Source organism: Eschrichtius robustus, chromosome 3, assembly GCF_028021215.1.
Source record: "Eschrichtius robustus isolate mEscRob2 chromosome 3, mEscRob2.pri, whole genome shotgun sequence".
NCBI lineage: Eukaryota > Metazoa > Chordata > Mammalia > Artiodactyla > Eschrichtiidae > Eschrichtius > Eschrichtius robustus.
In genome coordinates this window covers 5,845,819-5,870,324 of record NC_090826.1, presented here as the reverse complement: position 1 = coordinate 5,870,324, position 24,506 = coordinate 5,845,819, and the positions used below count along the sequence as shown (strand labels likewise).

The window sequence follows — 24,506 nt, the reverse complement described above, 5'->3', positions numbered from 1 at the left end:
GCTCTGGAGTGTCCTCACTGGAGGGAGGAAGCATCCAGAAGCTTCCCAGGGGCCATTCTCACAGCTGGAGTGGCCCCTCCTGCTGCCCCTGGGCTGCACCCTTGGCCTCTGGCTCAGTGTGTGGTCTCCCACTCCTGGTGGTTGGAGGCTGCTGTTAGAAACCAGCCAGCAGGGGAGAGGCTGGCAGGAGCATGGCCACATGCCAGGGACAGGCAGCTGGGAGGCGGGGCGGAGGGGGACAGAGCTGGGGACCATCCCAGCTACACTTCTTCCATCTATTAGCACAGAAGGTTCGGTCACAGAAGGCCAAACCAGGAGGCCAAATCTTGCTTTTCCTTCTCTCCACTTCCTTACAGGCGGCAAGGCTCCCACCTTCCCACACCTCTAACCCGGAGCCAGGCTGCCCCAGAGGCTGGCTTGCCAGATACCCTCCTCTGGCCCCGGTGAGCTGGAGGGCAGGCTGCCGGGGGTGTCCGCCCTGCCGCAAGGCTTCATATGCTGAAGCAGGCACCTGGACGATGAGATGTGAGTTCCTGCTCCCTCCCTCTGCCTGAGATTACAAGGTCCCTCCCCCACCGGAGGGTGGCAGGAGACCTGCCCAGGTGGCTGGCTGGCTGAGCCCAAGAAAGCTGCATCCGTGCATCTCACCAATCCTCTCACTCAGGCAGGAGGCTCAGCTGCCCGAGAGGCAGTTGAAAATAGAGTCTAAGAATAAGCGGCTTAGTCCGGTTTGGAGAGGGGCCCAGCTGGGTAGGGGTGGGCCCGGGCCTTGGGGAGCATCAGCTGGTTGCAAGGGAAAGAAGTTCCACTCACCTTTCTTCCAGGGACAGGGATCTCTTAAAGGTGTCCTAGTGCCCTTGGCCAGATGTGCGCCCCACCCCGTCGCTCCAGAGCCGCAGGGTCAGGTGGCCTGGCTTTATTCTTTTTGCAAACACAGGCCCAGGCGAGGCCATCTAAGCACACAGCACAGCCTCCCCACACTCAGCACAGCCCTGGCTGTTTGTGTCCACAGGACCCATGGCAGGCAGAAGGGACATTTCCCAGAGGCCCTCAGAAAATGGTCCCTGGGTCAACTGGCTGCTTGACTGCCTCTTGCCTGGAAGAGGTCCCACTGCGCCCCAGATGCACAGCTGACCCACCCCGGACCACTCTGGGGTCCTGATGCAAGAGGCCTGGGGAAATGTGTTCTGAATCTGGACCTCTGGGGGAAGAAATGGTGAAGCTGGTAGTTCCCAGAGCCCCTTGGCTAAAGGAAGCAGCTGTTCCACAGCCTGGGGCCCTTGCTGCCCCCTCCCCCTGGGATACTCCTTCCCATCCCTCTAAGCCTGGCTGACGCCTGCTCAGGCTGGAGGTCTCAGTGGAAGAGTCACTTCCTCCTGGAAGCCTTCTTGAACACTGGGCTGGATGAAGCTCCCTTAATGTGTCCTGTGGGCACTTATTCGCTCATGCATTCAATCCTTCATAAGACAAACAGGTGGCCCGCAAGCTGCCAGCCTGTAGGGCCTGTGTCCTCTAGAGGTCACAGTGCAGGGGCTGGGGAGGGTGGGCAAGTCCCCTAAGTTTGGGAGAAGCGCTGCAGCTCCCGAGGCCCAGAGGACTGTGCTCCCCCCAAAATCGGCCTGCAGCGGGTAGATGCCGACGGCAGCGCCCCCTCCTCCCTGTTCTCCCTCCTCCCTCGTTTCCATGCTTGTTTCCGCCTGGATGGCTGTGTCCAACTGAGATTTTGGGGACACGGGGCCCCTGCGCCCATGACCCTCCGCGGGGACGATCGCCTCCCGCCCGGCCAGGCTGCTCAGACAAAGGCTGCGCCCAGGACAAAGGCTGCGCCCCCGCGGCTGCTGCTGCGCGCGCGGATTCCATTCCGCGTGCCCCACCCAGCCTTTAGTCTGGCAAACAAATCCATTTTTTTAAACAAATGAAAGCTGAAATCTCTTCCCAAACATTTCTCCCCCTCTGGGATGGAGGGAGGGGCAAAGAGCGCCCCCAGGATGGCAAGCAGGGCGACGGACGGGGGTGGAGTGGGGCGGACCAGGAGCGCGCGCAGCGGGAGGCGGCCGCCGGCGCGAGAGCGCGCAGCCCTGGCTGCACGTCCCCGTTCTCTCCCCTGGGCTGGGGAGGGCCGAGCCGTGCCGCAGTCCGTGGGGCGGGCGCGGGCGCAACCTGCCCAGCGCTCCGCGCAGGGTCCCTGCATTGCAGCTGCGCCGGGCGTGCAAGCGTGCGTGTGTGCGCGTGTGCATGCGCGTGTGTATGTCTGTGTGTGCGCCTGTGTGTGCACGCGCGCCGCCTGGCCGCCGCACCCCAGTTCGCTCGGCGCTGCTGTCCCCTCGCCCCCTCCCGTTCCACCGCCGCCCCTCCCCCTGGCCGCAGGGCGCGCACCTCCACGTCCCCGCGGCTCTAACTGAGAATTTGCCCGGTAACCTTGGGGGCGGGAGGGGCAGAGGGAAGGAGCTGCGGAACGGGAGGAGAGGGGAGAGGAGAGGAAGGCTTCTGACAGTCTGGTCGCTGCAGCATCTTCTTCGACACACTTCTTCACTGCCAGGCCACAGGGTTGGCCAGAGCCCGGGGGACCTCCACCCTCTGGGCTGTCCCAGCTGTCCCCTTTGCACTGGGAGGATTGTGACCCTGGCGCTGCGACTGCGGTTCTGCTCCCCTCCCCCCACCGTTATTATGTATCAGGCTGGTGAAATGCTGGGAAAATGATCCTTGGGTAGATAAGTCACTTGTACTCATTTTGGGGGGCGGGGAGGGGGGGGATGGAAAAGAACAAGGAGAGGTTAGTTTTACTCTTCCACCCTGGCAGGGTGGGCGTCTCACGGTTCCTCTGCCCTGGCCCCCCTTCCCCTCCCACTATTGAAAGGATGCCTGGCCAAGCGCAAAGGGAAAGAGATTCATGGGGTCCTTCGGGGCCCCCATCTGCTCTCTGTAGGGGGGTGGCCCTGCCTCGTCCCTTCCCCAACTCCTGTCATCTCTCCTGTGTATTCTGCCAGGGGCTGGGGGGATGCTTATTTCAGCTGGAGGCCTATGCAGCTCAGAGCTCCAAGTCCCGGCAGAGGGGGCCGCTGGGGAGCAGGTGTCCTGCGTGGCCGAGGACTGAGGGGTGTGCTTGTCATGAAGCAGTTAAGGTGGCTTCCCTTCCCCATGATCTCTATCATAGCATCCTCTCCTGCTGGCAGCCTCCTGGTACCGCCTGCCCTCTGGGCTTCCCGGGGGACGGCTGACGTTTCCTGTGCCCTGAGGCAAGGCACTGCCTGGCTAGACTTGGCTTTCTGAAGGGCTCCATCTTCCAGGCAGGTCCGACACTGACTGGTCCCTGCATCCCGCAGTGCACCCTGGTGAAGTGACCTGGTCACTGAGGGAGAGCCAGGGCTCTGCAGAGTTCCCTGTTCCCTTTCCCATTTGTTCTGCAAAACTGAAACCGGATTTCCTGAACGGGAGCCCCTGGTCACCCTGCCCTTCTCTGTTACATCCTGCAGGTCATCACCACAGCGCCGGCTGGCTTCAGCCTCGGCCAGGGTGGCTGCCAAGGCCAGCCTGGTGCTCCCAGGCAGCCCCTGCCAGGGTGCAGATGCCCGCTGACCCAAAGCCACCTCTGGGAACAGCTCGGAGGGTTCAGTGGCCAGGGCGGCTGCCAGACACCCTGTCACTGCTGGGGCCGGGGCTGGGATGAGGCAGAGATTTACTACACACTGGGTGGCCCAGGAAAGCTGCCTAAGGCATGTGCCCAAGCCCAGAGAGCCTCCAGCGACCAGTAGCAAGGGGAGGTCTGAGAAGGGAGAAGGCAAAGGGCTGCTGTGGATGGGGGAGGGGAGCTTAAGGAACTGACCCCCACAGAGGGCCCGGGTCAGCTTAGCTGAGACCCAACACCTTGGGCCGGCAAGGTCTCTAGCAAGGTATCCCACAGACGGGCACCTCTGCGGCTGCCCTGATACTAAGGGCGGGTGTAAGCCATCCCTCCACCCTGTCTCGGTGCCCAGAGCAGACCATCAGCTCAGCCCCCCAGGCCAGCTCCGGGGCTTCCCCTGGGCATGCCCGGGCCTGGAAGGGCAGCCTCTGCAACTTTTCTCTGCAGAGCCTCTGGCGCCCCAGAGGGAGCAGCCACTGCTCGGCACCCCGTTGCAGCAGGCCAGCGGCTCTCAGAGAAGCATCCTTGGCCATCACGTCCTGCCTCCCGCCTTGGAGCCTCTGGGGGCTCCCTGGCCCTCCGCCCTCAGCTGGGTGGGGGAGGGCTTCCATGAGAAGGTGTGGCTCACGGTCCCTACAAGGCAGAAGCACTCAACACACAGCCTTGAAGTCCAGGCCTTGGAATCAGAAAGAAGCCCAACCTGGGCTGCCTTCCCCCAGCCTTGCCCATTGCTGTTGCCTCTGAGAGGCTCAGGGCTTGGTGATGGCCTCCAGGAGCTCCCTCTGCTTCTAGAAACTGCCTTGGGGCTGGGGCTGGGGCTGGGGCAGCAGAGGATGCCTGGACCCTGCTGCCCCAGGTCTGTCCGGAGAGGGGCCTGTCAGCAGCTCAGGGGCTGATCTGGCCACTCAGACGCCCCGGCAAGCCCTGGGTCCAAGCTCACCTACTCACTCTGTCCCAGGGAAAGACCGAGATTGAGGGTGGGGACCAGCCGGTCCTCCCGAGGTGAGACTTGCACCCTGAGCGGCAGAAGTTAGGAAACGTGGATGCTTCCTCCTTTTTCACACCTTGCACACAGGGTCCCCAAGTGTCCCTCTCCCTTGGGGCCTGGCAAGGTGACCCGAGCGCTGTTCTTACCGTCCAGTGACAGCCAGTCGTGCTGGGAGGATGGGAGTGTGGGCAGGGCCCGAGCTTTGTACTCAAACACCACTGAGTTGGAGATGATCTGGTTGTTGAAGGCAACTTGTAGGGTCACAAGACCAGTGTCATGGGCTGAAAGCAAAAGAAAGAGCTGTCAGGGAGGGAGGGGGCCAGGGCATGGGCACCCTCCAGCCTCATGTACCCACCCAAGGGCCAGGAGGACCCTCTCCCCACTGCCCTTCATGGATTAGCCCTGCCTGGGCCTGCTCATTCCTCGAGGTCAAAATGCGGGGGGGAGGGCGTTTAGGTGCAGCATTTGCTTTGGACTCCTTTGTGCTTATTTCTCTGTTTCACCTTTTCCGGCAAGCTTGTCCTGACTCACTTAGCATGGCCTTCTGTGTATTTTCAGAAGTTCTTCTGCATCCCCGATGAAGGCAAGAGCTTCGTCTGTGCCTGTTACTCTGAGCCCAGTGGTGCCGGGCTGGAGGCTGGTGTAAACCTTGTGTCTACCCCCGACGCCTGGATGTCAAGCTTCGGGAAGACCGGCCCTTATGGGCCTCGTGAGCTGCTCTGACCCTGACACGGGGCTCAATGAAAGCTATTGGTTGAGTAACGCAGGGGACATTCTCACTGTTCCCAAGAGGAGAGCCTACCCGTGGCAGAGAGACCTGCTTCATTTCTGGGGGTAAAGCTGCTTCTGGGGGTGAGGCCGGTGGGTGTATGCAGGCTGCTCTGCCCCACCGGGCCTCAGCCTCTGGTAGACAGCAGGGTTCTGTGCTCTCTGCCCTGCTTTTCTGGAACCAGCGCCCAGGGCCTCCCCAGGACAGATTTCCAGGGAGGACGCACCCGGGGATCGTGTTACTGTTTGGGCTCTTGGTTTTCCGAAGCTTAGACTGGAGGAAGCTGTCCAAGTCAGCTGCTCCCCAGGGCAGAGTAAAGCTCTGGCTTCCCTCTGAGGTCTTCTGATGCAGCCCTCGCTGCCCACGGGAAAACCAACTCATTGACGTGTGGCCTCTCTCCATCCCAGGTGTATGTGTTACGCAATGGTCCCCAGAGCAGGTCTTCGGAAAGTCATTGCCCCAAGATGACCAGTGTGTTTTTTTCCCTGTGCTTTCCACCCTGGTGTGGTCCCTCGACTCCAGATCACAAGCTGGCTCCATTGTGGGTGGGGTACCACTGGAGCTCCTGCCGCGCCTCTCTGGGCAGGGGGCCCCAGCCAAGTCCAGACCTCCCTAGGCTCTGATGGCGTCCCCAGGCAGATCTCTAAGCTCACGGTCACTCGCCTTCCCTGGAGATTTGCCTGGTTTACCAAACAGGAGGGTAGGGCGTCAGCGAACGCCCCATCAGAGCCCACTCAGCTTTGCTCCTCTAGCAGTCCATCAGCAAGTCCTGGGTCCATTTACTTCTCTCCATCCTGATGGCCACCACGGTACCCAAGCTGCCATCATGTCTTGCCTAGATGCCTGGACTCCTGCATTAGCCTCCTGCCCAGGGCACCTTCAGCACACCTGCGACCTGCCTGTTCTGCTGGGATGGTGTTAGGGTGGGGGGCACACTTCAAAGCCTCCACAGGAAATCAGTGGGAGTGTGTTGCCCAAGGGAGCCCTCCTCCTTAAATCGGGAAAGATTACCCCTCTGCCGCTTCCTATGGTTTCCCTGCTTCTTTCTTCCCTCCTACAATCCATTCTCCCACACACCCAGATTCATCTTTGAAAGACGTAATTTAGATCAAGCCACTCCCCACTTAAAACTAATGGCTTCCATTGCAAGTACAACCTAATCAGACTCCTTCTTATGACTTAGAAGGATGGACATGATTTGTTCTCTGCCATCTTCTCCAACCTAACCATCTCCAACTCACCCCGCCTTTATATTTCTTCAACTTACCAAACCTGTTCCTGCCTCAGGGCCTTTGCACTTCCTTTGCCCTCTGCCGGATGTTTTCCTCCCATTCTTCCCATGACCAGCTCCATCTCATCATTCAGGTTCCAGCCTAATGTCCCAGCCTGTGAGAGGATCTGTCCAAAGGAACGTCCCTTTTCCCAAGTTACCTTATCACATTACCATATTCTAGTGTTTTCTCCAGTTATCTTGGTTATTTCTTTGTTTCCTTGTTTGTTTTTTCATCTCCTACAGTAGAATGTAAGCTCTGTGAGAGCTGGGAGCCAGTCTGTCCTGATCACCTCTGTACGCCCAGGGCCAAGGTCAGTGCCTGGCCTGTTATGGCCCTTCAATACCTGTTTGTTGAGTGAATTGCTTCAGAATGCAGTGCACTTGCTCATCTCATTTTGAATTTCATCTTTTGCCTTTGGTGGCTCCCAGGAATCCAGCGTGGGGCTGTCCAGAAGCCCCAAAACAAAGTCTTTTTGTTGGGGGGCTTCCTCCATCTTCTCCCAAGCCCAGGTTGCCTTTCCTAAATCCCAAGTCCTCCTTCACCACTGCTTCACCACAGCGCAGTGGCTTGACTTGGTTTTCTCCCTCCTGACCTTGGAACACTACTGGAATCTTGCAAGAGGCACTTTCCATGTCTGTGTGTCTTCTGCGGCCAGTGATGGAGGGGGAGCCGCCCAGAGCCATGTTCTTGCTCAGGGTCGAGTCTCCCCAGCTGTTTTGCCTGGGCATGTGCACCAGGCCGGTGGGCAGGGGCCATTTGCACCCCCTGTGCCCCCTCTTCTCATGTCATTCTAGCTCCTCAGGTGACCTGGCTTGTGCTCCCAGGCCCCTGAGCCCTTCTTTTAGGTGAGGTCAATTTGGTTCTGGCTTCAAGTGTCCTTTCTTTAAGATCAGCTCCAGGTTCCCCAAGGCTTTGGGAGACCCAGGGAAGAGGCCCCTGAGCAGCCAGCATTGTCCCCCAGGGTGTGGCTTGTTTGCATGACCAACTCCTTCCTGGACTGAGAGCTCCTTGCGGTCAAGGTTAGAGTTAGGGGCTGGGTCCATTCCAGGCGCCTACCACTGCCTGGCAAACTACTTGACGAATGAAGAAATGAACGAATGCATGCAGCACCCACTGCTGTCTTACTGAGTGACATGTTTTAGCTTGGGCCTCAGAACAAGGATGTCCAAAAGGGACCCCCTCTTTGTGGTTAGGGGTGGAACAGGGCGGGGCCCCCCAGCCCACAGGCTGCCTGAGCCTCTCTGGGTCCAAGATGCAAGATGTTAGGGGAGCCTAAACCACGAGGAGGCATAGTGACCTGGGCAGACTCTCCTGCCAGCTCTGGGGACCCAGAGATGCTCTGGGGCCAGGAGAACTGCCTGCTGATACCTAAACAGCCCTGGACCCCTCTCCCAGCTCCCCTCCCTCCAACCAGGACAGAAAGAGCAAGGCCTCACTCGTGAGCAGCTTCATGAATTGAGCCTGTAAGCCAGGAGCTTCCTGGACCCGCCCTCATCTCAGCCCCTCGGCCATCTGGCCGGTGGTTTTTACAGATGTAGAAATGGGGACTTAGGGAAGTCAACCTCCGGGCTCAAGTCACCCGAGGGTAACTGGCTGATCTGGGATGTGCATGACGTGACTGCTCCGGCACCCAGGATTAGCCAGGTCCTGGCCTGGGACACCATCCAGACGGCATGCAAAGGCCAATCGTTTTTTTTTTTTTTTTTTTGGAGGGGTCAGATAACTCAGGACAGGCAAGGTCTGGGTCCTCAGCCAGGCAAGAACCAGGTACAGGAAGCGGCATCTATTTATAGGCTGGGCCAGTCCCTTTCCAGCAGCAGGTGATAAGTGGATAGTTAATAACACGCTGCCCCTCCCCCTACCTCACCAGTGGAGGTGGGGGGCTGCGTTAGCCACACGCAGCCCCCGAGCTGTGATAGGCTGACCCAGCCTGGCTGGCGTCAGGATGGCTGCGTTCCAGCCCCAGGAGGGCTGCTGGGAGCCTGGGAGCAGGGGGAGATGAGTGGGAGCCGGCCAGGCCGCTGGCGGGGGCAGGGCCAGCAGAGGAGGCCACCGCAGGCACCAGCCCTGGCTCCCTGGGATGTTTGCGGTGCAGAGGCCGCTGCGTTCAAGTGGAAGCCGAGCACGTGAGCCCAGCCCTGGAGCAGCGGCATTCTGCTCCGGTGGGCTGCGTGGGGAGATGGAGAGAGAGAGAGAAAGTATGTTCCATGTCAGCTCGGGAGCCCCAGGCTAGGGGGATGGTGCGGAGTGAGGCCGACAGCTCGGGCGGCCGGAGTTTCAAGCTGGACCACCCCAGGTGAACCAGGCCCCTGGCACGGGCCAGCTCTACTCCTGCCCTGGGGACCCCGGCCCCACTTCCCTTCCCCACCCCTAGTCCTCCACGGGGAGCGTTCTCTCTCTCTCTGTCTCTTTCCTTTTTGTAGACTGCAGATAACACGGAGTGGCACCCTCCGCCCTCCCCACCCACCTCCTCGTCTGCCTTTCCGTCCATCATCTGGGCCAGCTGGACGGGTCGTCCCTGGAACTAATGATGCGTGTGAGGGGCCAGTCAAGGGGTCCCCCCAGCACCAACCCAGGGAACAGAGAACACGAGCAGTTCCTTCATGAACACCCACCCCCTTTTCGGGATGTGCCAGGCACTTTTCGAGCCCTGGGGGACACGTGGTGACCAAGAAAGACACAGACCCTGTCCTCACGGAGCCAACAGGCCAGTGGGGAGGAGGTGATGGTCAGAGGTCAAGGGCAAGTTGACCAGACAGGGACACCAAGCTGCGTGGACAATGATGGGCCCTGCCCGAGTGACAGGGAGAAGGTCAGAGCCGCGGGGACGGCACCCGGGGCCTCCGGGCCCTGAGAGCGGGAGGAGACGGCGTGCCTGGGCCTTCTGCTGGCCATGGGGTGGCTGGTGCCACCAGCCTCTCAAAGGGGTTTGTGTGGGTTATTCTCAGTTTGACACCCCCTCCCCTGCGGTCTGCCGGGCCTCCTCCATCCCTCTCTGACCCGCTCTGTGCCGCAGGGGACTGGCCCCGTGGACCGCACGGCCTGGGCCCTCTTGTTCTCGTGACTTCTGTGTGGCTTCAGCTGTGCGCGGCATGGGCAGCAGGGAGAGAGGGCGGCCTTGAGGCCCTGACCCCAGACGCAGCTCCTTTTGGGGCCCTTCCGCCCGCCTGGGTCTCACCGGCTCCTGTGACCCTTCGGGTGGAGGGTGAGGAGAGCTCCCTGCCGTGACCAGTCCTGGTTGTGTCACCCGGGCTCACTGGCTGTCTAAGCAGTCCTCTCCATCAGGTTCTCTTCAAAACCCAGCCGAGCTCACCTGTGCCCCCATCTATCATGCTAAGGGGGCCATGAGTCCAGAACAGATGCCGTTATGCTAGCTGATCCGGGACCCACTCCTTCACCGTGGAGGAACCCGAGGCCCAGAGTAATGACACCACTTGCTCCAGGTCACCCCCTCCAGGCCGACTCGGAGTCCAGCGCTCTGGGGCCCCGCGGCCTCTGCCGGGAGGCGGCCTCTCACCTGGGCAGTAGCAGCGGAGCACCCCGGGCTGAATCAAGGACGCAGGCACTGAGATCTGGTCGAACAGGCAGCTGTAATTATTGCTGGCTTCTTGCCACGGGCCTGTGATGAGAACCTTCACTCCTCCCTGGAGGGAACAGAGACCAGCGGGGGGCGGGGGTCAGCCCCAGAGGGAGGGATGAGGGACACAGGCCCCCGTGGCTGCACCCCCAGCCCATGTGCTCGTGGAAAATGCAGACTGCCAATTCCCATAAGCCCTACTTTTGAGAGCAACTGTTTCAGGACTGTGGCGGGAAGAAGGGCCCCAGCCCTCCTCCCCAGGGTGCCTCAGGAGCCCCTAGATGCTCCTTGCCTTCCTCAGCTGGCACCCAGCGTGGGGGCCAACAGCTCAGATCCCTGACCCCCTCCTGGAAGTGGAACTTTCAGCTCCAGGCAGAAGGGAGCACAGAGGTTTTCAAGCCTTTCCCCCCAGGATGCACCTGAGAACTGGCCGGGGGGGACCCCTGAGAGGAAGCGGAGGGGAGGGAAGGGGCTTTCTCTGTCGTTTGCTTGTGGACAGATTGTGTGAACTGAGCTACGGAAATGGGCTTGAGTATCTTAGTGGCCTCCAGGGACTGGACGCCCTGGCGGGGAGATGAGGGGAGACCCGGGATGCCCAGGGTGTGGTGGGGATAGCCAGGGGAGGGGGCAGCAAAGGGGGGCTGGATGAAGAAGGTGATGAGAAAGAAAGCAGAACAGAAAATTGGAAGGAAGGCTCAGAGCTGGAGGGGCTCAGAGGTTGCCATGGTGGCCAGACGGCCCCCTCACTGTGTACAGACACAGTACACGCAGGCACTGATGTGTTTGCAGCTGCTCCCACAGGGCGAGAGCAGGGGAGTGGGGGGAAGGGGGATGCAGGAGTGGGGCTCAGATGGCCTTGCTCAGCTCAAGGGGAGAGGGCCCCGCCCCCCAAGGATCCCAGAGGCGCCCAGGCGCAGGACAGCACAGGAAGGGTACAGGCGCTCCCTGACCTCTGGCTGGAACCAGCCCGGGCAGCCACAGAGCAAGGAGGGTGGCCTTATGTCTCGGTGCCCCGGGCAGTCCTGTTCTATTGTCCGAGCTTAGTGATTAATAGCAGCCTGTCCTGCCTGATGTGGGCAAGGAGGTGTAGGTGCCCTACTCAGAGCTCAGACAGCTGAGGGGAAGGCCAGGTAACTGAGTCAGGGAGGCATGCCCTGGGGGTGCAGAAGGTGGGGTGGCTGGCCTTTCTGGCTCTCCTGGTTCTCCTCGGGTGGGCCACCCTGGGCTCCAGCCTCCTCTCCTGGCAGGGGGCCAAGCTCTGCCCAGGACAGGGTGGAGAGCACCACCTAGTGTCCAGGCAGGAGAAGGTCGAACGGCGCACCTCCTGGAGACTGGGGGGGTGGAGGGGGTGATGAGTGCGGCCTGAGGGCCTCCTTCCCCTGCCTCTCCAGGCCAGAGAGGCCAGACCCTAGCTCTCCCGCTGCTCCTAATGCCAGCGAGACGTTCTCTCCTGCTCAGTCACACGTTCTTGGGTGACCTGTCCTTGGCACTGGCCCATCCGTGCTCTGGAGGGACCCCGGCCTCGACACAGGACTGGCTATTGAGGCTCCGCACAATGCTCCTGGAAGCAGACCTGGCCCAGGGCTGGCCTTGGGCATCAGCAGTAGGAGGGGCTGTTTCCAGGGATGAGGTGGAAGTGGGTCCCTCATAGCCCAGCACAGGAGGGAGATTCCCCTATGGAAGGGGCTCTCCCAGACTGGAAGGCCTTCCACCTGTGCTCTTGGATGGGCCTTCCTTCTTCTGCCTGGAATGGCTGGAGAAGTCATCTTACTGCTAGACAATCAAAGTTTGGAGGGTAGTAGACAGAGCTCAGGACCAGGAGCCAAAGGCAAGAGGCCTGCCTCTGCCCCTCGTAGCTGTGTGTCCTCAGGCAAGTGGCCCAACCTCTCTGGGTGGCATTTGAACTTTAAGGACCCTCTGGCCTTGACATTCTTTGGTTCTGATATATGGCTCCGCAGAGAGATTTGGAGTTCTGTCGGAGTGGCGGGGCTGGAGCCAGCATCCTTGGGCCCACAGGCTGGGAGTGGGTTCCTGGCTGGGAGATGTACCATATGGCACAGGTAGAACCTGACTTTGGGATGCCTGGGGGCACCAGAGGCCAGCTCAGGGCACGATCCGCCCTGGATCCTGGGCAATGGAAGAGCAGTGTCTTCAAAAGGCCACAGACAGTTACTCTGTGAGAAAAAAAGAAAGAAAGAAAGAAAAAAACCCCCAATAACCCCAATCAATAGCTGCTAGCATGAAGCCCGGGCTGCTGCGAAGAACAAAGGACTGCAGAAATTACTGGAGAACATCAGGACCTTCGCCATGGAAACTGCTGCGGGAGGGGCTCAGCATCCATCAGTTCAGGAGATGGTTTCCATGGCAACATCGGCCTGGCTGTGCTGAATTGCTGTGATGCGGGCACCTGACGGCTCTAATTGCAGACTCCTGTGCCTGGTGCGGCAGGAGCGTCCATGGAGGGAGATGACGCAGAACCGTTTGGGGGAGGAGAGGCAGCAACACATGCTATCTGAGGTCTCTGTGCCCTGGGAGCCCTGAGTAAAGGACCTGGATTTCTGATGCCCCTAGGGCGGATCCTGGGGGCCCAGGGGCACCTCCAGCATATGTGTGTGTGTGTGTGTGTGTGTGTGTGTGTGTGTGTGTGTGTGCGCGCGCGCGTGCAGGTGAAGAGGCAGACAGAGCAGAGGGGAAGCGGGAGCAGCCTGTGGTGAGGGAGGGATGCTCAAGAAGAGACAGCAAGATGGCCCTGGCCTTAGCATCCTTGCAAAGTGAGTGCCTGGGCACCCTCGAATTTTAGAGCTGGGTGAGGGTGCTGAGCGACTGGCTAGATCCGGGCTCCTGACACAGGTGGCAGGCAGGCTTCTTCCCAGCAGAGAAGGGGGGAGGGCGAAGGGTACCATGCCCGCCGGTGGGGGTGGTGCTGTGAGGAGAGAGGAAGGACAGGGGAGAAGATGCTACCCCCTGCAGGAGAACCCAGGAGGGGCGGCCCCTGCTGCTGGACTGGGTGGGGGACGACGGCGGGGTGGGGAGTGGCCGGCAGAGCCGCTGGGGCCTCTACGGAGCCCTCTCCGAGCAGCCACGTTGGGCTCCAAAGGGCCCAGCTGGTGGCATCTGCGCATTTCCCAAAGCAAATTGAATTTGAGCTGCTTTTGTTTCTCGGTAGCTGGAAGCATCGAGAGCTTCTGGAAAAGCGGGGCTGGCCGCTCCCTCTGCGAGGTGCCCGGGCCATCTTTCCTTTCTCGTTCCCATGCCGCCCTCGCGTGGTGAGCTGCTGAACTGACTTTCTCCGAGGTACAGTTTAGGGATCTGCAGGCCGGTGCTCGGATACAGGACAGAGAGGGCCAGGCCTGCCAGGAGCCCCTGACCAGTGCCTGCAGGTCCCAGGGGCTGGAAGGAGGGCCTGGACCCGTCCAGGAATGTGCACTCAGCTCGCAGGTTGAGTCCGGGGATAAAAAGCTCCTCCTCCCGCAGGACACGGGCGCCGGGGTGCCTCAGGGCATCCTGAGGAAGGACCAGATCTCCAAGGTCGGAGGCCTGGAGGCCACCCCTGCTCAGCCACTTACAGATCAGGACACCGAGGCCCAGGAGGCAGGCCCGAGAGGCGGTGCCCTGACTCCCAGCTCTGACCTCCTTGAACCCCGGTCCCAGGCCTCCCTCCCAGCCCCTCTGAATTGCTTTCTTAATCCCTGTGGGGAGCCAGCTGCTGGGCTGAGCTGACCTTTCACCCCAGGGGATGGGGTCACAGCGAGCCACACCAAGAGGAAACTGAGTCAGTCTTCTGGAGTCTTGGGGGTCCGTGGGGGTAGGGGGAGTCCCTGGAGGTGGGTGGAAGGGGCAGGGCTGCTGGAGCTCTTCGCTCAGTCCTGACAACCCAGTGAGGAAAGCGCTAGCATTGCCCCAATCTTAGAGACAGGAAAGGCAGCGACCTTGCCTGAAGTCACCACCGGCTAGTAAAGTGGGGGGCAGGATTTGAATCCAGACTGTGCAGCCCCAGCCCCGTGCCCCTCGCCACGTCGGGCAGCCACCTCTGGACCCCTGAGCTGGGAGGAACCTGCTGCCCGAGGACACGGTGCACGGGCAGAGCTGCTCTTACACCTGCTGTATTGCTGGGGTGCTCCTCTCCCAAGGGGGGGCCACTACCTGGGCTGATGTGCCATCTGAGAGCTGGGGGCATTCATACGCAGCCTCTTCGCCACGGCCGAGGCAGGAGGACACGAAAAGGAGCACAGTGGGCCGTGAGTTGGGATGGCCACAGAGTAATAACCAATAACATAACAGTAAACTATTGATTACTTCCTACAGGCCGAAGACTTTACCAAGAAGCAAGTACTATTATCACCCCCACTTGATAGGTGAGCAAACTGAGTCACAGGGAGGGAAAAATCACAGCAGAGCCAGGAATGACACCCAGGGGTGCCCCCTGAGACCTGCCCTCCACCCTGGGCCTCAGCGTCCCCTTCACCAGGGCCCGGGGGAGACTGGGAAGCCGACACGGGCTCTCAGAAATGCTGCACTTCTCAGGGAACCCCGTTAACCCTGTCCCAACTCGGGCCTCGTCCTGGGAGCCCCTGCCAGCGCCTGGGGCTGGAACGTGCACGGGTTTAGCCAGCATCCCTGCCCTGACCGTGTCGGAAGACCTTCTGCGGGGTCTGCGTCACTGCCCTGAGGTACCCCATGAGCTTCAGGGCCTCTTAGGAGCACCCCTCCCTTGGTGTTCTGGGCAGCAGCCCCTGCCCTAATGTCCAGGGAAGGTGGCAGTGGAGCCAGGGGAGCCGTGGGCAGCCATCTCCCAGGGGAGAAAGTGCCGATCTGGGCCCCAATATGCTGCTCTCCAAACACCTGGCAGGCCGACTGGGAGGGGTCAGGGAGCGTGTCCTATGGGGCAGCAGGAGGTTAGGGAACACTCGGGCCACTCTGTCCCCTTCCTACGCCATTCTACTTCGGAGGAAAAGCAAAGGATCCTTCCTTAAGCACCTGGGCCACCGTGGCAAGACCTGGGTCGTCCTGTGGTCCTGGGCTTTGGCGCAGTGATTCTCAACGTCAGATCTCAGCCCCGCCCGGAAGGGAGACGGACTGTGGGGTGGGGGGATGCCTTTGATTTTGTAGAGGCTGGATATACCACCAAAATCTCACAGATGACTCTTTGGAAGCTGTACCCTCCCTCTCAATTTGATGGGAATTTGTTTTTGCTTTGTTCTGTGAAACAAATCAAAAGCAATGGAGGATACAGATGGTCTACAGTGGTGATTTCCAAATTTTTTTCCAGCAGCCCTAGGATGCTTTTTCGAAAAAAAAAAAAAAAAAAAAAAAAAAAGGCAAAGCAAAACATAGGTGGAATCTTAAGACATCAGCCAGGTGACAGCGGTGACAGCGAACATTGATCTGGCAGAGTTGGGAGGGCCACCTGGCCTCCGAGGAGACCCCTGATTTTAAAGCTACTCGCTCCTGTGAGGACTGAGAACACCGCTTGAGAGAGCTGGGGGTATTTCGAGCACCGTGGGGACAGAGGGAGGGGACTCCTGCAGGGTCCAGAGCTTCAAGGGAAGGGCAGCCACACGCAAACGAGCACCCCTTGCTGGGTGCTGGCAGGTGGGCAGGTGAGGCTGGTGCGGGAGGCTAGGGCAGTGACAGCTTACCTCCGGGTAAGACCACTCTGGGGAGTAGTCGGTCACCATGAACACCCGTCCGCTCTGCTGCAGCATCCCCAGGGTGCCCGGGGCTGAGGCGGCCGAGACCACCTCGGCAACGTGCATGTAGGCCATGGTGCTGGCCCCGCCCTCGGCGCTGCTCAGCTGCAGGCTCCCCTGCTGGGGGCTGCAGCAGGGGATGCACATCTCTGCCTGGGTGAAGGGGGCACGGGCCCCGTCCTCTGCCTGCGAGAGCGCTGCGCCATCCCCCGACACCAGCTGGTGCCCGTAGATGGTGCCGCTGCCCCCCTCCACGGAGATGAAGTCGTTGATCAGGTCGGAGAACTGGTTGCCGAAGGAGATGTCGAAGTGGTCCAGGCTGAGCTCCATGTTGGCGGCGTTGCCCAGGCCGGGCTGGGCCACGGGGTAGAGTCCCTGCACCACGTTGCCCGGGAGGAGGGGGACGCCGCCGGCGCTGCGGATCACGCCGGTGGGCTCGGGCTGCAGGTAGTGCTCGGAGCTACAGGCCTGCAGCTCCCCGGACTTGATCAGGCCCTCGCCCCCTTCGGCCACCTGCGAGGTCTCCATGGTGACCTCCCCTTCCGCCGCCATGGCCTGGAAATTGGCCTGAAACTGCATGAGGTGGAGGGAGGAAGTGGACTCGATCCGTGTCTCCACGTGGCCGCGGCAGGAGCTGGTCTGTGACGACGCCTCCGTTTTCACCGTGGGCATCACGAAGGTGCCCCCAGAGTCACCCAGGCTGCTGTGGGCATTCTGCTCGATGGGGAGGGGCTTGCTGGCGTCCTGCAGGAAGAAGCTCGGGGAAGGGGTCTGGTGGACGTGGGGGCCCGTCTGGCTGAAGCTGGACGTGTAGTCCTTGTTGGAGTCTATCGCACTGAAGTCCATTTGCTCCAGGGTGGTGCTGGGGCTCAGGCCGCCGCCCGACGGCAGGAGGCTGGAGCCCGCGCTCAGGGTGAGGGAGCTGGCCGCCGCGGCCGCCGCGGAGGAGGAGTAGGCCTCTTTGGCCATCTGCTGCTCGAAGGAAGTGTCCTCGGTCTTGATCTCCTTGGTCAGGACGGTGGAGAAGCTGAAGCCCCTCTCCACTGGTGGTGAGTGCCGGACGTTGGTGCTGCCCATCTCGGCTTTCAGGCCTCCGCCCCCGTACGTCTGGCCCTGCTTCGGGTTATTGAGGAAACAGTCGGGGTCAAAGTTCATGGTGGTTTCTGGAATCTTCCGGCCCCCGTCGAGGGTGGTGGAGAGGACGAGCTCTTCGGACACATTGGTGGGCAGCATGGACAGGCTCTCCGAGCTGCCCGTGGTAGGGAAGGCGTACTTGTGGCCGTCGGAACTCACGGCCAGGACGAGGCCCTGAGAGGCGTCGGGCGACAGGAGGTGTTGGTTGGGGCCTGCGGTGGGGGACATGGTGTACACGGCCTCGTTGGTGACCTCGGACATGAACACTGTGGCGCTCTGGGACAAGCTCCCCATCACGGAGGCCACCGCCATGCTGGACACGCCCGTGACCACGGGGCTGTCCGCCATGTCCGGGTCGCTGTTGAGCCCGCTGCTGATGGACACGGGGGAGCTCTGGGTGGTGTCGGGGACCTCCACCTGGTTGGTGGAGGAGACCTCGGTGCTGTTTTGGTGCAGCAGTACCGGCTTGGCCACCTTGCCGTTCCTCTTCTCGCGGCTCAAGCCCTTGCCGTGGCTGTGCTCATGCTTGCCCTCGGATACGTCGTTGTGCTGCACCTCCGCGTGGCCCCCGTACCCCCCCGTCCGCGGCTCCACCTTCGGCGAGATGATGCGGTGTTTGGCACTGTTACACTTGTGGTGCACGCTGCTGCCCGCTCCTGCGGAGATCAGAAGCGCAACACGCGCACGCACACGCACACACGTGCACACGCACACACGTGCACACGCACACGCACACGCACACACACACACACACACACACACACACACGCAGAGTGTCAGAGCTAGGACTGCAGTGGGCCCCGTCCCTGAGCGCTGGGGTCTGGCAGAGCCCAGCCTGGGAGTCCAAGCTGGCCCTGGCCCCTCGGGGCTGCCGTGGGACAGACCCTCAGGGACTCAGGCCCTCTTACCCCACCCCAGGCTCTCAGGTGCCCTATGCAACCACCCTCCGGACTGGGGGGCTTTGTCCCTGATGCTCTTTTCAAATAGTAATTGAAGAGCCCCAGTGCATAGGAGGCGGGGAAGGAGAGGCTGGGGAGAATGTCGTACTCCAGGAAAATCCTTCCCACCTTCCGAGGCGTACTCACTCACTGGAATGGCTCAGTCTGGGATGGTGGCCGGGGCCTTCTCCCCTCCCCTGAAACTTTTCACGCCTGTTCAGGCCACAGTGTCCCAGGAAGCCCCTCTGGGACTGAAAGCCGGTGGTTGATGGTAGGGGGATGGGGGTGCGGTGGGTAGAGAACAATGTACTCTCCCTGGACTAGCTCTTAGGCCCCAGGACCAAAGAGGGTTCTAGACTTTATTCCAGAGGCAGAAAGGTATTTGGGGCCACCCCCGCACTCCATTTAGCTAGCCCGGGCCTATCCTTGGCTCTTTGTGGGATGAAATCCTTCTAAAGACCTGAGCAAGCACCCAGCCCTAACCCCCAGTTCAGTGGCAGAGAAGAAAGAACCTCAGGCTCTGAGCGTTTCTGAGCAAGTTGCACTCAGGGCTCTGCCCCCAGGCCTCCACTCCTGCGTAATTTTCATTCCATCTGATAAGGGTGACTCCGCTTTTGATAAAAGGGTGAATTCTCCCCTGATCCTGTTACAGACTCACCAAGATTCCTAAATGCATGAAGACTTCGCAGAGAAGTGACATGACCCTCTAATGGAAATAGCTAATTAAGGCAGCTAGGGAGTAAAGAACCACATTTCCAAGAGCAGATACCATTATCGGAAACACAGACACACCGGGACAGAAGATGTGGGACGCTTTACATTCTTGGAGGAGACAGAGGTGAAAGCAAGAGGTTTCGCTTGAGTGGTCCCACTGACTCAGGGCTGATCTCCCAGAAAAGCCTGTGTCGGCCCGGGGACCTGGGCTCCTGCTGCTGATGCCCGAGATCCCAGGGCCCGGAGGGCACCTGCTACGGGTGGATGTGGACAGAGACCCAACCCTGTGCACTCCTGACCCTGCTGCCCACATTCCTAGAGGGCGCTGCCTCTCCGGAAACTGCTCTCTCCTGCCCGAAGTGGGCTGCCCGCCGGCCCTGCCGGGCAGGACGAGGGAGAGTTGCCCTGGCTGCGGTGCTGTGGCCTGGCTCCTGGCTGCCCCCTCTCCCCTTGTGGTCCTCACGCCCGCTGCCCGGCAGCACCCCCTGTGCCCACGCGCCCGCTGGGGGCCACCCGGCTCACCCAGGCTGCCGGTGCAGAGGCAGTTGTGGGTCCGCGGCTGTGGCTTGGTCTGGTGGCTGTCAAGGATCTGCTGCACCAGCTGCTCGACCGAGAAGCCCGGGCTGCTGTTCCCGTTGCTGCAGGTCCACTTGATGCCGTGGACTGTGGGGAGAGAGACGGGGCGGTCAGCGGCCACGCCTGCGGGGGGCGTCCTGCGAGGGCCGGGACCGGGGCCCGCCCTGAGCGCGGCCCCCTCTCTGCTGGGACGCCGGCCCCAGGCACTGTGAAGTGATGGCCGTAAGGAGTGGAGGAGCGAGAGAGGAGGGTAGAGAAGGGAGGCCCAGGCTGCCCCGCCAGACCCTGCTCCCCTGGGGACCTCAGTGCTCCCCCTCTGCCTCCTGCCCTCCTTTCCTGTGGTGCATGGCGGGGTGGGGGTGGGGGGAGTAGACGGCCCAGGGAGTTGCTTTTGTTTCCGCAAAGTCCAAGTACATCGGGTGGCTCTTCAGGGGGTCCTGGAGTGGAGGAGACAGAGAGCGAGGATGGGGAAGGGGAGGTGCCGGAGGCCGAGGGACCTCCGCAGACCGCAGGTCGCGGAGATGCGGAGACGTGGTGGAGGTTGGGGAGAACGGCTCCCAGCAGGATGGATGCCCAGCCCCGGCGGGTGGCGGAGGGGGAGCGCTTCAGCCTCCTGCTCTCACCAGACTTCCCGGCCTCGAGGGATGGCAGATTGGGCACAGTGGGTGCCCACTGATGGCCCGCCACCCGGACGGCCGCCCTGGCGTTTTGGCTCCACCCTCCTCAACCCTGGACCCCTGCTGTCCCTGGTGTTGGAGTGGGGGACCCAGCATGACTGAGGGTGGGCTCCCCACCTGCCTGGCAGGATGGGGCTGGAAGTCTAAAATAACCGACTTGCCTGGCTGGGTGTGTGGACTGACTGAGTTTCACGCCCGCTTGCTCTGCTGTGTTCTCTCAGCTGGAGCAGACCTGGCTGAGAGGCGGGGGGCTGAGCCTGGGGGGCCTCTCTGGTGGCTCTGGGGGGCCGGGTCCAGACGCAGTGAATCCACAGCCCCGGGGCTGGAGCTGGTGCCTGGGGCTTCAGGAGGGACCCAGGTCCCTATGAAGGGGGTGGACGGTGGGAGCTGGTGGTCTGAGAGGAGGAGCAGGGCATCAGGGCACAGGGTCAGGTTAGAGAGAGGCCAGGGGCTTTGCCAGTGCAAGAACAATTTGCTTTCTCCTGATCTCACGTGGACTCCATGGGAAGAACTGTCACAACTCGCAGAGCCTGCCTTTGCTCTGTGAGGGGCACAAGGAGACACACAGGGAGAGTCTACACGGCGGGTAGGAGCTGGGTTGGATTCAGATGCGGATTGGAGTCCAGGTTTTGTTCTGTACTTGCTGTGTGAATTTGGCCAAGTCACTAAACCTCTCTGAGCCTCAGTTTCCTCATCTGCAAAATGGGAATACAAGAGTATCTGCCTCACAGGGTGGCCCGGAGGAAACCCAGTCTCCTGCCTGGCACTCTGTGTGGACCCCGCCAAGAGTAGCTGTTGTCATAACCATTAATGTTGATGATAGCAATGACAGCGACACACAGCACGCGATGCTGGCCTTGCCCTGCAGCTTGGCCGATGCTTTGGGAACAGGCCTGGGGAAGGCAGCTTCTTGCTGTGATATCCACAGACGGCTCAGCCTTGGAACGCTGCAGGGAGAGCTCCACGGCGCCGTCCGTCTCATGCCTCTGCTCCTCGACCGCGCCTTCATGTAGAACTTCAGTGGTTTTTCAAAGAAAATCCCGGTGTGAGGGTCGTGATCTGCTGGGAATCCCCCGAGGGCGCCGCTTTTCTTCTCCGTGCACCTGCCCAGGTGTTCGCCCAGGATCCTCGCCTCCACTCCATTCTGATGAGGCTCTGGCCCCTTGGGAGGTCTTCCGGGCTCTGCCGCTCATTTCTTCAAAAGCGCTGGGGCCCTAGCCCTGTTCCTGGCGGTCCCGAATTCTGGCGGGTCATTGAGAGGGGATGGTGGCTGAATGGCTTCTGCCTCGAGCTAGCTCAGCTGCCTGGATTTGAAGTCGTGGGCGCCTGTTTGGAGCCCTGTATGATGCGCATGCCCAGGGGTTGGGTGTTTGCAGCCCACCTTTCTGCAGGTGGACGGCGCCTCCCCTTGGGATCCCTCGGGAAAATCTCTGGCAGCCCCAGGAAGCTTGCACTCCCGCTGGCTCAGGCCCACCTCCTGTCTGGCAGCTGGAAGGGATAGCCCAGGCCAGGGGTTTGCAAACCTCATCATAGCTGTGGAGCACTTTTCGCAAATAAACCTCTACCTGGAAATCCAACATGGAAAATAGATCACAGCAGAAGGGGCCTGGCCCAGGCAGGACTCAGGGGTCAGGGCGTGTCCTCACACCTGGGCCCCCCTTGGCTGAGGACCTTTTCCAGAATCCTCATGTTATAGATGAGAAAACAGAGGCTGAGGGTGGGGGCCAGAGGGCAGGACTCAAACCGCTGTACACAGATGTCCCGCCCCAGCCCAGAGCTTCCGGAGGGGTGCCTAGACTTTTCTTTAAAGCTCTGCATGAGTTCCTCGCATGCGGTCAGGATGGCAAACACAGGGCTCTGTCTTAAGCCGAGTCTGCAGATTCTGCAAGTCTGAGACCAGAAGCATCTCCAGAGCTCATCACGGGCGCTTCTACCTGTGGAGCACTTGGAGCAGGGGCTCTTTGCAAAGCCAGACCAGGTGTTCTCAGGGAACCCTCTCTGGCCCACCCGAGTCTGAACTTGAATCTCTGGAGACATGAGCTAGGCTCAGGCAGCCCCACCTCTGGCTTCTGGCTGCAGGACCCAACCCTACCCAAAGGTCTGGGGTGCTGGCGTTGGGTGGGCTCGCTAACCCCCAGACTGCCAGTCGGCTCTGCTGGAACGTTCTGGCATCTTGGACCAGGCCCCCCCTGTGCTGACAACTGCCGCTCAGACCAGCCTCCTCCAGCCCCCATGCGGGCGCAGCTCCTGCGTTCTTTCTGCTTCTTGTTCGTCTCCTCATGTTGTGAAGGTTATAAAATGAAAACCCAGTGAAGGGTGACAGATTGCAAGCAGAGAATTTTTGGATGCTTAATGCAAATTACCTACTGTCTTAGCACATCCAATATGCAAATTGCCTCCCTCCCCCTCTGGTGGGGGAGGGGAGAGGAGCCCCCTCCTCGGAGGTGGTAAGCTGTTAGTACCGAATATCAAATACTATCAAGACGGCTTTTAACATGTCATGCTCCGCTTCCCGACACGTAACGAATCAATGGGAAAGGAGATTTCTATTGGGAAAAGCGTGCTTTATGGAAGGAAGGTTGATACACAGCACGCTGGCCCCCTCCCCCTCCACTGCCTCTCCTCCTTCATAAAAGCAGCTAAAGGGAAACCTATTAAAGGTACAGTTGGTGAAATGTAAGGTCATGAACTGGGGCGGAGGGCACAGAAAGAGAAAAGGGAATACCTCCCCGCCCCCCCCCCCCCCCCCGCCGCCCAAATCACCTCTTGGTGGCTCTGGGCCACATCGTCCCCTCTGCTCTCTGAGTCTCGGTGGAGGGCTCCTCATTCCCAGGCCACAGTCGGCCGCCTGGGGGCGGGGGGTGGCCTGAGTGTTTCCTGCCAAATCCCTGGCCGGGGAGCCTCTAAAGCTCCCCATGCAGGAGGTCTGGACGGTGCTCCCGGGCTGCTCAGGTGATGGAGGGGGGCCTGTCCTGTGTGCCCAGGAAGGCTGGGGCAAGGAAGGTACCAGAGAGGGAGAAGGCGGGCGTGGGTGACTCCTCACAGGCCTGCACAGGACAGGAGTGGCCAGAGGGCCACACTGGCCAGAGGAAAGTGGGGTGCTGCAGGGTACTCCTGCGGCTCCGCCCATAGTCCTGCTGCTGCCCAGGGAACCCCGCACCTGGGCCCGACACTGGCTCTGCCAGGCGGAGTGCAGCAGGCCCTGTGGGAGGACTGGTCTGCGAGCCGAGAGTGCTGACGTGGCCTGAACACGACGCTCACCCTAACGACCTCCCAGAGCTGGGCAGCCAGGCTAACACTAATCTGAATAATCAAAAGGAAATCGGTGACAACAGCGTGGGGCCACGCTTTGGAGAGCATCTTCTGATGAGCAATTCACCCAAGAGGCAGCCAACCGCTGGGAAGAGTGTAACTGAGATCTGGAGGAGGGGGCTGGGGAAGGTATGGGGGTGAATCCTCCACCCACACCACTGCCTGGGGCCAGCTGCCAGCTGAGGGCCACTTGGCTTATGCCTGCTCCATCCCAGCCTTGTGGGGGGTTGTAGGTGGAGAGCTTTGGCCAGGTAGGCTTAACTTGACTCCAGGTTGAGCTGCCCTGTCACTCTGTTATGGACAGAATTGTGTACCCCCCAAAATTCTCAGGTTGAAACCTTAACCTCCAATTTGAATATATTTGGAGATAGGGCCTTTTGGAAGATAATTAAGGTTAAATGAGGTCCTAAGGGTGGGTCCTAATGCAACAGAACTGGTGTCCTTATAAGAAGAGGAAGAGACACCAGGGGTGAGCACACAGAGGAAAGGTCATGTGAGGACACAGCGAGAAGGCGGCCGTCTGCAAGCCAAGGGGAGAGGCCTCAACAGAAACCACCCCTGCCCACACCTTGATCTTGAACTTCCAGCCTCCAGAGCTGTGAGAAGTAAATTCCTATGGCTTAAGCTGCCCAATCTGTGGTGCTCTGTTATGGGAGCCCCGGCTGATATCAGGGTTCAGGCCTGAGCCCTACATGCCCCTGGGAGAGACCCACCCTGCCCTTGTGCTGCACACGTTGGGTGTGTATGTTTGAGGGGCACTGAGATCTTTCCAGAATGCCTCCTTTTGAAACCGAGCAGGACCCTGTGGGGCTCCTGGGCACAAACCTTTCTGTCCCCCATTTCTTGTTTTTAGGGAGCAGACTCCAGCCTCCATGACCTTCCCTGAGTTCCAAAGGGCAGATTTGAACAGTTGCTCGTCAAGAGACTAGCAGCCAAGAAACCACCTGAGGCAAGATTAGAGGAACCAGAGAAGCTCATCAAGAGACTACCTGAGACCAAATTGGAGGGGTGCAGCCCCTGCACACACTCTAATCTTGTCAGCAACCCCATGCTTGAACTATTGCTATAAAACTCCTCATCAAATCCTCCCGGGTTGGGGCATGGAGTTTTTTGGAGCAGGAGCCTGCTGTGCCCCCCTTTGCCTGGCAAAGCAATAAAGCTATTCTTTTCTACTTCACCCAGAACTCTGTTTCCGAGATTCGATTAGGCACCGGTGCACAGAGGCTGAGCTTTGG

The 24,506-nt window shown here is 60.5% G+C and overlaps 1 protein-coding gene across 1 annotated transcript in view; it reads right to left on the bottom strand.

Annotated features, from left to right (window-relative positions):
• CAMTA1 (calmodulin binding transcription activator 1) overlaps positions 1 to 24,506 on the bottom strand; it is an 894,089-nt gene that overhangs the window by 69,336 nt on the left and 800,247 nt on the right. Inside the window, exons 9-12 of the mRNA XM_068538797.1 lie at positions 19,229 to 19,369; positions 15,870 to 17,710; positions 10,171 to 10,297; positions 4,757 to 4,891 (exon numbers count right to left, since the gene is read on the bottom strand). Of these exons, the coding sequence (XP_068394898.1) occupies positions 4,757 to 4,891; positions 10,171 to 10,297; positions 15,870 to 17,710; positions 19,229 to 19,369 (2,244 nt within the window). The remainder of the gene's footprint in view (positions 1 to 4,756; positions 4,892 to 10,170; positions 10,298 to 15,869; positions 17,711 to 19,228; positions 19,370 to 24,506) is intronic.